This window comes from Orycteropus afer, unplaced genomic scaffold (genome assembly GCF_000298275.1).
Source record: "Orycteropus afer afer isolate SDZICR_OR568_19922 unplaced genomic scaffold, OryAfe1.0 scaffold00001, whole genome shotgun sequence".
NCBI classification, from domain to species: Eukaryota; Metazoa; Chordata; class Mammalia; order Tubulidentata; family Orycteropodidae; genus Orycteropus; species Orycteropus afer.
Window position 1 is genome coordinate 15,289,930 of NW_006921588.1, and position 13,855 is coordinate 15,303,784.

The 13,855-nt window shown below is 36.4% G+C and overlaps 1 protein-coding gene across 1 annotated transcript in view; it reads left to right on the forward strand.

Annotated features, from left to right (window-relative positions):
* The window catches only part of PDE1A (phosphodiesterase 1A), a 445,904-nt gene that overhangs the window by 415,858 nt on the left and 16,191 nt on the right, over nt 1–13,855 (forward strand). The window contains exons 7-10 of the mRNA XM_042780836.1: nt 1,054–1,154; nt 4,890–5,015; nt 11,731–11,832; nt 11,934–12,054. Of these exons, the coding sequence (XP_042636770.1) occupies nt 1,054–1,154; nt 4,890–5,015; nt 11,731–11,832; nt 11,934–12,054 (450 nt within the window). The remainder of the gene's footprint in view (nt 1–1,053; nt 1,155–4,889; nt 5,016–11,730; nt 11,833–11,933; nt 12,055–13,855) is intronic.

Here is a 13,855-nt window from a genome sequence, read left to right on the forward strand (position 1 = left end):
CATACACTTTTTTTTTTTTTTTTAACTTTGTGCAAGGTCTGTCTTTCAAGGGAACAGAAAAAGATTTACTGAGAGTAAGCCCCTTTGGATCCCCCATTCCTATCATCAAGTTCCACCTACTTACAGCATGGTCTAATAGAACCTTCTGTGTCATTCTATGTATCGTCTCTGTTCTATATGGTAGCCACTTGCCATGTGTGACTATTGAGAATTGAAATGTGGCTAATATAACTGAAAGAGTAAATTTGATTTTGTTTAATTTTAATTATCTTTGAATAATCATGTGGTCAATTGCCACCATATTGGACAGTGCAGAAAAAAAAAAATATGAAGAATGTGAGTAATGGAGTAATGAGTAAACTGATTTAAAATTCTATTAGTTCTAAGTGGACTTAGAATAGTAGAGAAATTTTCTCAAGCCATTCAGCTCATAAGAGAAAGGTCAATGTATATAGGGCATATAGTCCTGAATTTTATGGGAAAGGCATTTATTTTTTCTGTTACCATTACTAAATTTAATTGCACAATCATAGAATACACATCATTAATAGCAACTTTGTTAAAATCCTATAGGTGCTTCTAAATCTTTAAATATAAAGCCAAATAAGTTGAATTTATCATATGAGCAAAATGAATGTTTTCAGCTTTCTCATAGAAATCTTTCTTGTAGTTGGATGATCTATAAAAGGTGTATTAAAAGACATTTTAATGATGTATGAGCTATATATTGAAATCCCAGTGATGTAACTGATTTGATGAAAAGCAAAGTTTGGAAGGCTATGAGTTCAAAATTCAGTCAAGGTCCACCTTGAAATAATAAGACAATAATCATTTTAAAATTTGCGATACAAATGACAACATATGAATTTTGAACTTGAAGCCACAAAACAACTGACCTCATCATAATGCATAATGGATGTGAAATAGGAAGAAAAAAGTTATCTAAGAAAAATAAAACATTTTATATGATTATATACACTGCATGCATGTCTGTAGAAAGACAACATGGCCTGTACTTTCTAAGTATGATGGAATCTTTCTTTTATTTGCTAGCATTGGCTCACTGAACTGGAAATTTTAGCAATGGTCTTTGCTGCTGCCATTCATGATTATGAGCATACAGGGACCACAAACAACTTTCATATTCAGACAAGGTAAGTTACATAACACATTAACAACTTTTCTAAGCTGAGATCTGAAAGTTCTTCTCTGTATTACTTTATTTAAAAAGGATTAGAAATAATAAAGATTTCCCAAAAGAATAGATTTATTCCTTAAGCTATAAATACTTAGATCAGTCAACTATTATTTCTGAAGAATCTTGTGTGTATTTTGCATATTTAACATATTTAGCAATTAAAGAACATTTGAAAAAACGATTTATCTCTGCCCAGAGTTCCCATTATTTACTAAGACTCAACCAAGGCAACTATTCACTTATCTTGCAACTAATTGTTTATGATATTGGTTTTAGTATGATTGCAAATTTGAAAATAATAACATTGCACTTCTGTAAATAAAATCCATAAATCAAAAAACTCACTTCCAGGTTAGCACAAAGTATTAAAATAAGAACAATTTTAAAAATCAGATTCTTTAATGATGGTGGGATAATGACACTTATTAGAATGAAAATATAAGAATGAAATGTCCTCTGAGGTCCTCTCAGATGGTCTGAGATCTCAGTGCCTGAGAGGCAGAATTTAGTTTAGGACCATCAGGATCCGGCTCAATTTGTGTATGTGGGATTCTGAAATTCCTGGAAATTGTTCATTTGTCAGGGATACCTGAAATGGAGATGCCAGTTACGGACTGCTGTCTCTCTGGAATCACTGTAGAACCTTTAATCTTCTTTAGGGGAAAGTAAACCTATTTATTTCTTGTGTGTTTGTTCATTTGTCATTTGGAGGTAGAGGACTTCTCATTTCCAAACCAGAAGAAATTATTTTTATATGAGGAGCGTAAAACAGATTTTATAAATGTAATTAGAAACTATGGGGGGAATTATGAGGTAGGGATGTTATTAATCCACATGTTTTGAGAGTATGGGGAGTTGTTTGCTTTTGTGTTCAACAGAAAAGGAAGATGATGCAGATCATTGTTTGAACTGGGCACTGAAATAGGACAAGAATTGTAGGGGTTGGAAAAGGAAGCATGTAATTTGTTATCAGAGAATGCTTCTTCCCTTTCTCTTTTAATCAGTGAGAGCCATAGACTGGCTCTAGCAGCACTGTTAGATGATCTTTTAGCATTCTCTTGTAACTATTCAACTGTGACTGAATGTGAAGAGTCCTAATTGGCTTATAACTCTGCAGCTTCAGAAAAGAAGAAGAGGAGAAGACAGGAAAGGGAGAGGGGAAGGAGCAATCTCTTATAATTTTATATTAAGAAACTATCAAAAGAAAAGTTTTACATTTTATTTATTTTTTATAAATTGCCTACCACAGTTGATTGTTCAATAGATTAATTCTATATGAACTTTGAAACCATATGAACACAAATTTGTAATCAGCACAAATGCAACATATAAATTTTTTAAGTTCTCACTATTGCCTTCATATTTTGTCAAAAGAGAAAAGTCTTATGTCATTGATGTCAATAATTCTTTTGTATTTTTATATTTTTCATTCATATTTGCATTTAGAATACATTTCCAATATGGAATCCCATGTAATATGCAATGCAAAATTATTAAGAAGTAATTCAAAACAGTGCAAGACTATATTTCAGGTCAACACAGATATTATAATTCATGAAATCCTTGAAAGTGTAAATAAATGAATATAATTTCTTTGTGAAAAGAAAATGCCAAGCTGCATGTAACCATGGATACTGAATGTTGCTTAGAGTCTTGCTCTTTTCTTAGCAAAGACCATCTCAGCAAACACTAAGACCTTGCTATATTCTCAGCATCCTGTTGGATAGGAGCATAGCCATGCCCATTTTGCTACAATTAAATTTGGCCCCAAAGTACAACTTTGCTTATTTCTAAAAGGAAAAGTCAGTGATATTTGGGATCATATCATGTAACAACCCTGGCAAAACGACCATGGGACCATATGATATAAATGGTACATGATGGATAAATCACAATTTTTCCCATGATCTCAGCAAACTTTTGAGAAAAAACATAAACATTATATTTCACTTGGGCAAGATCTATTTAATTCTCTCTTAAATAAGCATTGCATGAATGCTTACCTTGTTGGATTTTCTGTGTATTGGGCGATGGTTGTTGATTAAGGGATATTTTTAGGCTTTCGTTGGGATCATTTAAAGGAAATCTGCTTTGGTGATATATGCCATTAGCTAAATGCACATGTCATTCTACCTTTATGGAAGTGCTAGAAAGAAAGGAAGAAGTCATTATTCTAGTGCCTGCTAGATCATCTGCCTATGTTGAATCAGTAATTAAGCTTTGTTTGTGTGGAAGACTTTTAGATACATACATGAAACAGGTTGCTTACAGCAGAGGCCTGACTTTTGTAGTTTCTATTAGTCCTCCTCTGCTCTTTCATTAATCTCCAGGGGCAGCCCCAGTGCTAGGTTATAACTAGGACTAGGCTCTTGGCTACTAACTGAAAGATAGGCAGTTCAAACCCACCTAAAGGACATTGAAAGGCAGTCCTGGTGATCTGCTTTTGAAAGGTCACAGCTTTGCACAAATAGGGTCTCCCCGAGTAGCAATCAACTGCACTAGCAACTAATAACAACAGCAACCCACCGAAAAGCCTGAAACTGAAAGTCAGGGCAGGGAAAAAGAAATTGAAATTTATGTATCTACTAAAAGGAAAGAAAATGGAAGGAGCCTGGGTGTCAGGAGAAGTTGTAGCAAAATTGCTATAGATTTCAACTTGACTTGCCCTTTCCTATTTTTGCTGTCTTCCCTCCAACCCACAACATGTATGGTGAATTCGCTATGTTAAGTCTTGGAACATACTAACACTGCTTCCACTGCACACTTGCAAAATAATCTGACAACTCAGAGGGTAGGAGAAGAAAAAGCAAGGGCTCCATTATAGACGTGAAAATGCTTGCAGTATTTCAAACCTTATGCCAGAATACCAACTTCAACACGTCAACAGTGATCAAGTGCTATGAAGGAACAGACAGGGAAATCAAAACCATCCTTTTATGAATTTATCATTTTAAAATAAAATGTCTGTTATAAATTGGTGGTGAAACATACATTTTAAGGTTATTTTTTAAATGTTTTTCACTGGTTTAATTTAAAGCAAAAAATCCTGTAATGTTTAAAATTAATCATAACATTACAGGGGAGGAAAAACAAACAGAACCCATAAATATGCCAAATGACTTTAATCTACCCCTTTACCTCCTGCCCCAAAGTAAGTTTAGTCTAAGGGAATAGGGATGGTAATCAACTATCTGGAATGGACAAAAAGAGGCTTGTTCATCCATTAACTGAATGAGAATAATGGGTAAATTTTTCTCTTTGCCATATGTAGGGTATTTGCCAAGTATCTAGAATTACAAATGGAAAGGACAAGGCATAAATAAACTTGTTGTTGTTGTTGTTGTTATGTGCCGTCAAGTCAAACCCGACTCATAGTGACCCCTCCTTGGGTTTCCGAGGCAGTATCACTACGGAAGTAGGATTGCCCAACCTTCCTTCCGAGGAGTGGCTGGTGGGTTTGAACCGCCAGCCGTCTGGTTAGCATGCAAGAGTCTTAGCTGCTATGCTACCAGAGCTCCCATAAATAAACTTATACTACAATAATTAAAAGGAAACTAATTACTTCCATAATTTTTGGTGTATTCACTTATAAGATTTTTAAATGGTGGAATATCTTGAAACAAGTTCTTTTATTAAACATCAATTAAATATAAAGAATTCCTATACTGGGCACTATGTTTTTAATTCCTAGGTCAGATGTTGCTATTTTGTATAATGATCGCTCGGTGCTTGAGAATCACCATGTAAGTGCAGCCTATCGACTTATGCATGAGGAGGAAATGAATATCTTGGCAAATTTATCCAAAGATGACTGGAGGTGAGTTTCAGAGGAATCCTAGAAGAAATTTAATTTTAGTAAAATGATGAAATATGTAATTTAACATGAAGAACACAGATGAAACTCAATTCCTTATTGATACTAGAAATCCCATCACAGTTAGATGGATGACTTGAGAAGGATGAGAATCTAGAAGGTTTTGTTCCAGAGCTAGGCTCTGTGAGAGAGAACTGAACTATTTCCAGGTTAATTCAGCTTCTACATGCTTCACAGCTGATCTGTAACTCCACATACCATGCAGTGGATACTTTAAGATACATAATTTTTAATTTTCTGGAATAAGACTCTGTTCAATTTGTACCAATTATTTAATCCCATATAAATTCAAAATTTTAGTAACTTACTGACTCATTTATATTTTAGTTGTCTCTGTATGAGTGTCATTTTTCTTTTAAATGAAGATATTTTAAAGTTTAAGTTAAAAATTACCATTATAATATACTAACATGACCCAAGTATAAATGAGAAATATTACATGTGTTCCTGAAGCATCTCTTTGCTTAAAATGAACAATATTGAGTGGTGATTCTTGTTGCTATGTAGTGAAAAATAAAATGGAACCCTACAATTCTCCATAACCTTTCTTCTTCTCTTCTTGATCCTTTGGTCATCTTCCCCTTTCACTTTACGGTATGATTATTTGATACAGCAAATAAAAAGAAAAGCTGTCCAGCTAAATTTGAATGTCAGATAAGCATAAAGTAATTATTTTTCTTAAAAATTCCTAAATATTACCTGTGACCTAATATACCTATACTAAAAAGGAAAGAAAGATTCCACTGTTTATGTGAAACTTAAATTTAATTGGGTGCTTTTATTTTTATCTTTTAATTCCACATACTATCCTTTCTCACTTTGAGTTCTTGCTGGGAGATGCTGATGACAAGAGACAAAGGAGAGAAGGGAAAAAGGGTAGTGATATATTGTAAAAGGGCCATGAGAGCATTATCATCTGACCTTCCCTAACTTCACAAATGGGGAAGAAGATCAAGATTAATAGCTGAAGGCTGATTTCTATGAGGCAGAGGTCAGACATACTGCAACCCTCCAACCTTTTTACCAATTCTGACAACAACCATCCCTCCCATGACACTCTCTTCTTCTCTGCTGGGTTCAGTAATTCATTCCAATGGCCACAAGAAGTCACACACAGTACACATAATAATGAGGATTATTAGGGAAGTGTACAGATTACAATTCAGGATCAAGAACAACCCAAGGTACAGTTCTCTGATCAGGACACCCTTCCCTCAGCCATACATACCCAAATGCAGGTCTCTCTCTGACCCTTGGCTCCTTGGCCTGGCTTCTGCCTTGCTCAGGCAAGTGTTACAATGCTCTTTTAGAACTGTTGATAGTTGGCCAGAGAGGGGCCCCACTCTACCAGCAAACTTCCTGCCGAAGGCCCTCAGCTTTCTTGCTCCATGGGCTGGGAAGCCCATCACTCTGTGTTGTGCTAGTCTTGGATCTTCTGCCTCCGCTGTCATTTCTCTGCTGCTACTGCTTACTGCTTTTTGCCATCTCTCACTGTCTCTGGTGTCATAGCTCTGTGTCTCCTGTGTCAAGAGGTTCAGTGCAGGGATCTTGAGATGTGATTTACTCCTGGCTCTTCTTTCTTGATGACAGTGAGATTCCCCTTTCTGCCTCTAGGATGGCTTATTTTAATCCTAGTGGATATAGCAAAACTGATCAATCTTCACGTTATGGTTCTATATATCTTATTTTGATAGCGCAACTCCCAGAGGGGTCCCATGTACTTTATTTACATTATTAGAAAGTTATTCAATCCCTTTTGTGGGTCACAAACACCTACCATTTGCATATATTCCAAAACAGAATGCAACTTGTGAGAAGAGTGTCATTGTTTCATATTTATACAAATCTCTTTAATCTCTGTCTGGCTACCCCAAGTTTAGAGAAACTTGCCAGGAATCCCCAATCATGTAGGTTCACTGGACTGCTTCATTTCAAGGAGTAGAAAGACCTAGATGTGGAGTAGGTGATTATTCCAAGATATTCTTAAGATAGTCTTTCATACTTCTGTCAGTATCAACTAGGGACAATGGTTGAACAAGCGTGAAGAACCAAGTACATTCTGAAAATGTGCATGTCAGCTTTTCAGCTCAGGGACTTTGGGTGTGTACTCAGAGAGGTGTGTCACCTCCATATTTGCTCTATTTAGGCTGCATAAATAACCAATACAATGTCATTGCAAAACCCTACTATTGGTTATCAACTTAAGGAAAAGCAGGTTGATACTTCAGTCACATATAAACCAAATCACAGCTCAATACACTTTTTATTCAGATACCTCAGTTAAAGCATGCAGGACAAATAGCTATTACATGTATGTATCATTGATGGGAAGGTTCCAACACAATATGTCAGTGTTGAACATGCAAACTGCTGCAAGGCAAAAGACAGTAAAGCTCTGCAGAAAGGGAGAAGACCCCATAGACACTTAGGGCAATTTTTCTGTCCTTTCCTGATACCTTTGTCTTCTTTCTCCCCTGTCTTTGCAAGCTGGATGTTCTCAAAAATGTGTATTATCCTAGCCAGAATTCAATTCAGTCATCTGATAGAAGTTTTGTGTGTTTCTGTAAGAACATATATGTCCCAATACTTAAACATTCTCTCAGAAAATTTGCAAACTGTAAGGGTGGGCCATATGGGGATTTCCTCTTGCCAGACACTCCAGGTTTAGTGCCTATAAGCCTGTTAATATCTTCTTAAAATCAGTTAATGACCAGTAAGATGGCAAAATAGGCAGACAAGCTACACAGACCCTCTTCAACAAAGAAATGAGAAAACAATTGACAGAGATAAAGAAGATAATCGTGGAACTCTGAGCTTTGAAAGGAAGTATAGAGAAGTGGATTAGGCACCAACTAGTGGAAAAACCTGAACAAAAACAGCGAGTACAGAGATAGTTGGAGCAGTGGACTGTCAGTGACTCTGACAGGACCAACAGCAAGAATATTTCCAAATGGTATTGGGACCTGAGAATTGCCCTAAAGATCAGCCCTGATCGCCAAGAGCTGCAGGGATGACTGCACTGGTGGCCTATGACTAGGAAGGGAAAGAGCAAGGAGGGAGACAACCTGAGCTATGCATATTCAGCTGTCTAGAGGATGCAGCCATTTTGATTGTTTACAAGTGGTGGCCATTTTGGATATTTAAAGTGACTGAGGGCACAGCCATTTTGAATGTTTACAAGCAGCAACCATTTTAGATATTTAAAGTGACTGAGGGTGTAGCTATTTTGAATGTTTACCAGCAGTGGCCATTTTGGATTTTAAAGTGATAACATCCTCAGGGACCTAAGAATAGGCTCCATTTGCCAAGGATGGCAGGGACATACAGCAGGCAGACAACGGGGAAGGAGACAGGTGGTGAGTGTGTAAGTGCTGCCAACTGGTGAATACAGGAGCACAGCACGATACCCTGCTTATGTAGATAACCTACAGACTAAAAAAGAAAATGAAAATTGTGGGGAAGTGACTCCAACATACAATCACCAATTAAATTTAAACACAAAAATGTCACTATGCTTTGGAGACAACAGAGCATCACAGTTCACACAAAGAAGCAAGATAAAGCAGGAGAACTAAGGGACCAGAAACAGACCCAAAACACATCCTTGAGGAAGATGCAGCATTGGAACTCCCTGATAAAGAAATTCAAAAGAATTATATTTAGGTACCTTCAATGAATTGAGAGACAGATCAAGAAAAACACTGATAAAATTGAGGAAAACACAGAGAAAACTCAGGAACAATTTTGAAAGACAATACAAGACCAAAATGACAAAATAATGAAAAATTAGAAATGACACAAAATTTACAGACAGAAATTCAGAAGATTAATACTAAATTTTCAGATATAAATAACACATTGAATGGGCAAAGGGATAGAATTGAATCAATAGAAGACAGAATTAGTGAGATTGAAGGCAAATACCTCAATACTTCTTTGGAAAGGGATCAATCAGAAAAAAAGATCAAAACAAAATGAAGAAAGCCTAAGGTTCATGTGGGATACCATTAGAAGGAATGACCTATGTGTAATTGGAATTCCAGAACAGGAAGAGACAAATAAAACCACAGAAAAGATTGACATAGATTTGTTGGAAGAGAATTTTGCTGGTATGATGAAAGATGAGAATATATCCATTCAAGAAGTCCAAAGAACCCCAAACAGGATAGACCCCAAAAGAATTCACTAAGACATATCATCATCAAACTCAGCAAAACTGAAGACAAAGAAACAATCCTGAAAGTAGCATGGGAAAAATGAAGAGTTACCTACAAGGGGCAACCAATAATACTAAGCTCAGATTTCTCAGCAGAAACCATGCAAGTGAGAAAACAATGAGATGGTATATACAAAACCCTGACAGAGAAAAATTTCCAACCAAGAATTAGGTACACAGCAAAATTGTTAACATGAATATTTTGGTTCAGTTGCTACTAAAATATGAATCACTTCAGAGAAAAAAATATAATAGAAAATCATTTCATTGACTGATCTTAATAGTTTCCTTCCCTTTCATACCTGGATAAAAGTATTCTAAACAAGATATCCAACATCATGAACATTAAAGCAGAGTATTGGTTTCTCATTGGTCCTATCTAAGAATCCAGATCAATTGAGAACCCTGTAATTTCCAACAAGAATCTCCAATATTAGTTGTTTTCTAAACAATTAATGTGCTCATACCATCGTTAGGTAAAATACTTTTGAGACAAGATCAAAATTCCAGTTTACATACACCTTTAATTTAACTTATCTATTGGACACACTAGCTCTCTTTAATTCATGCCACAGAATGAAAGCAAACTACGGTTTATAGTATAAGTGACTGTGTTTATGAACCTATCTGTACAGAGCAAACAAGTGGTGGAGCATGCAAAGCTTTGCTGGGATGACTTGTTTTCTCCTTAGTGTGAGAATGAATTATTCATGATTACAGGTTTATAATAATAATTATTATTACTATTATTCATTATTCATAGGTATTGTGATTTGTTCACCATATTTGCAGCTTGTTGGCTAAAATTTTCATTATTAATGACTATCTAAGATAAATTGCTTCAGGATCCCTCATGCTTAAATAGACAATCCCCAATCACTTTGGGATTTTTTCTTTCTTTCTTTCTTTCTTCTTCAGGGCAGGGTGGGGGCTTCTTATAACAGAAAGTTGGCACAGTGGAGTGATCCAGGTGTCAACTTTGGGAGTGGGAACTTTGGGGGTTGAATCTCATCTCTGCCACATGCTATCTGTGTGACTCTGGGTGAGCTATTCAGTCTCCTCATGTGTGAAATAATACCTCCTCATGGGATTGCTATCAGAATTAAATGTCTTAATATATATAAAGGACCTTGAACATTGCCTGGGCTGAGTAGTGGTGGTTTTATTAATAGTAGTTGTAGTTATTAGGTGTCATTGAGTTCATTTTTGACTTTGAGTGACCCCATGTGACAAGTTGTACCCCTGAGGGCTTTCTTGGCTATAATCTTTAAGAAGATTGCCAGGTCATTTTGTTGCAGAGCTGCTGGGTGGTTTTGAACCACCAACTTTGCCATTAACAGTCAAGTGCTTTCCATTATGCCACCAGTTGTTGTTGTTGTTGTTTGCTGTTGAGTTGGCCCCGACTCATAGCGACCCCTCCTTAGGTTTCCGAGGCAGTATCACTACGGAAGTAGGATTGCCCAACCTTCCTTCCGAGGAGTGGCTGGTGGGTTTGAACCGTCAGCCTTCTGGTGAGCAGTCAAGTGCCTTAGGCACTATGCTACCAGAGCTCCTAGAGTTCCTTACATTTAACACACCCTCTCCTCTCTTATCAGAATGATTAGGTCCTCCTGACCAGTGCTTTATACGAAAATTGGTGCTATGCAAAAATGGCAGATAACCATATCAGACCACAATGTGGAGGGTGATTACATCATAACACAACTGCCAAATTATGTAACTGCCAAACTACGGAGATCAAGGCCCAGCCAAGTTGACACATAATTTTAATCATCATAGCTAGCATTACTCTTGCCTCAGAACTTGGCTATTGTTATTGTCACACATAGGTTATTAATGTGAAAAATGGTTAGATAATAGATGGTTTACTATTGTCATTAATGCAAAATGTTGCATAACAAGACAGTTGATAAGTGAAAAGAGGGTGTAGTTGTATTGAAAAGGTGCAAAATGAGGAAGGAGAAGGAGAAGTCTTGAGAGTCCATGCCCCTCTTGTCCCTATCTTTTTTTTTTCAGACACTAAGCTTTTCAGTTTTGTTGACCTTGTGAATATAGAATGGTCTCAAATCTCACAGGTTTATCCTTCTATCTTCAAGGCATTTAAATACTGTATTTAAGGTAGTTTTCCTTTAAAATGGCCTAGGATCCTTTCAGATAGAAAAATAACATTTAGGAATTAAGCAGGGAAGAAGAGTGAGAAGGGAAAACATCTAATTATTTAGGAGAGATGTCAAAAGGCATCATTCCCAGATAACTCTCTTGGTAACTTCCTAAATCCATAAATTACAGGGAAAAATAATATTAAACTTTTATGACTACTTGTTCATTTAAAAGGTAGCATCTTTTACTTCCTATATACTAGGAAGAATAAAATGTAATTAATGGCATTTAAAGAAATGCTCCACTTCGAAATAATAACCTCTCCTTTTGATGACTTCTCAGGGATCTTCGGAACCTTGTGATTGAAATGGTTTTATCTACAGACATGTCAGGTCACTTCCAACAAATTAAAACGATAAGAAATAGTTTGCAGCAACCTGAAGGGTAGGTTATTTTCCTCTGTCATGTTAAGAGTCCATGGGCTGGGAAAAGACTGAAGTTGATTGCTTTGCTCTGATAATTTGAGCCCCACCTTTGCTTGACAGGACTGACAGAGCCAAGACCATGTCTCTGATTCTCCATGCAGCAGACATCAGCCACCCAGCCAAGTGCTGGAAACTGCACCACCGGTGGACCATGGCCTTGATGGAGGAGTTTTTCCGACAGGTATCTCACACAGTACACAAACGTTTCTGGAACTTGTGACTCTGCCTGTCTTCATGCACATTTCCTGTGTGGAAACTCAGGCTGTGATTTACTAGACTTCCAATTACAGAGATTATAAACTGACTGCAATGTATTCTTGGGGATTAAAGCTGAATTTATTGATCATTCAGACAAGATATTAAATAACCCTAGAGGACAGTGGTGGTTCAGGAGCAGAATTCTCATTTTCTATGGTGGAGACGTGGGTTTGATTCCCAGCCACTGCAGCTCAAGTGCAGCCACCGCCCATCTGTCGGTAGAGGTTGGCATGTTGTTACGAAACTGAGCAGGTTTCCACGGAGCTTCCGGACTAAGACATGCTAGGAAGAAGCTTGGCAGTCTACTTCTGGAAATCAGCAAATGTAAACCCTGTGGATCACAGTGGTCCAATTTGCAACCAATTCTGAGGATGTTCCATTGTGCATGGAGTTTTGTTCCCTTGGTGTGACCCAAGGACAGCTAATAGCAACAACAAAAGAGTGAAGTAAGATATGTGTTTCAAAGAGAGCCAAATCTTGGATCTCAAATGCCACCATTAGGGAAGAAAGAAATAAGCAGATTAGCATTGTGATGGATTGGTAAGAAGTAAGTGCTAGAGCAAAGATGGCAAAAAGCTTTCATCGTGAAGAAAAGGAAGGGGAGGATATAGAGAACTCTGCAACATCCTATTGTTCAGAGTTTAGTCCTATGTGCATAGCTGAAAGGGAAGTTGAGAAACATAGGTTTATAGCTGGGTGGTCACATGACCAAATGAAAAATCAAATGGGAGAAAGCAAGCCTGGGAATGGCTAATGGTCTCTGCCACCAGTACACATTTTTTATCCTATACACTGTCCCATTTGAGAAAATCTTTAATTTTTGTATTTTCAGGTTATTTGGCTTATCAGCAGTGGTCTGAGTTTTAATGTTCTATCATTGATTTTATATCTGTCTTAAACAGATAAACACTAAGTATCCTGCTACATTTGGGTGACTCTAGTTTCTGTTTCCCACTGTCAGTAGATTTGAAATTGGATTGTATATTCCTAGAGAAAGTTACTGAGCTTTATTTTCCAAATGCCAATATTATTTTTAATAAAAAGTGCTAAAAAATAGGTGAAAAATTAAAATCTGTCAAATTGTAAGGTCCAACAACCTACTATGGCCAGTAAATAATTATAGTTTGATATACTCTACCAACCAATAAGAGATCTTATAAGTCATTAAAAACAACCTTTTCGTTTTGGAGATGAAGAAATAGAAGTATTAAGAGACAAAATAAATCAATCAAGAAAAAATTTAAGAAACATTTTTAAATTGAATATGAGAACACATTTCAAATGCATAGAACACAGCTAGACCAGTGCATAGAGGAAAATTTATAGCTTTAAAATGCTTGTACATGTCATCCCCAACTTATGACAGGGTTCTGCCCTGATGACTCCATAAGTCAGTTCTGATGTAAGTAAAATATGTCCTTTTCTTGTTGTTTTTGTTTTCATCATGATTGCTTTTTATTATCAGTATCTTTGAACATCATCATGTAGACATCTGAGAATGATAACATCAGCAAATTATTCATGACAAATATATGAAAATATATATATAGTACATATTACTAATAAGATATACCCCCCTAAAAACAGACAGTCATAAGTATGGTTCATTGTAACTAAAATACATTATAAATCAAGGACTACCATATATATATATATATATATATATATATGTGTGTGTGTGTGTGTGTGTGTGTGTGTGTATATATATATATATATATAAATTC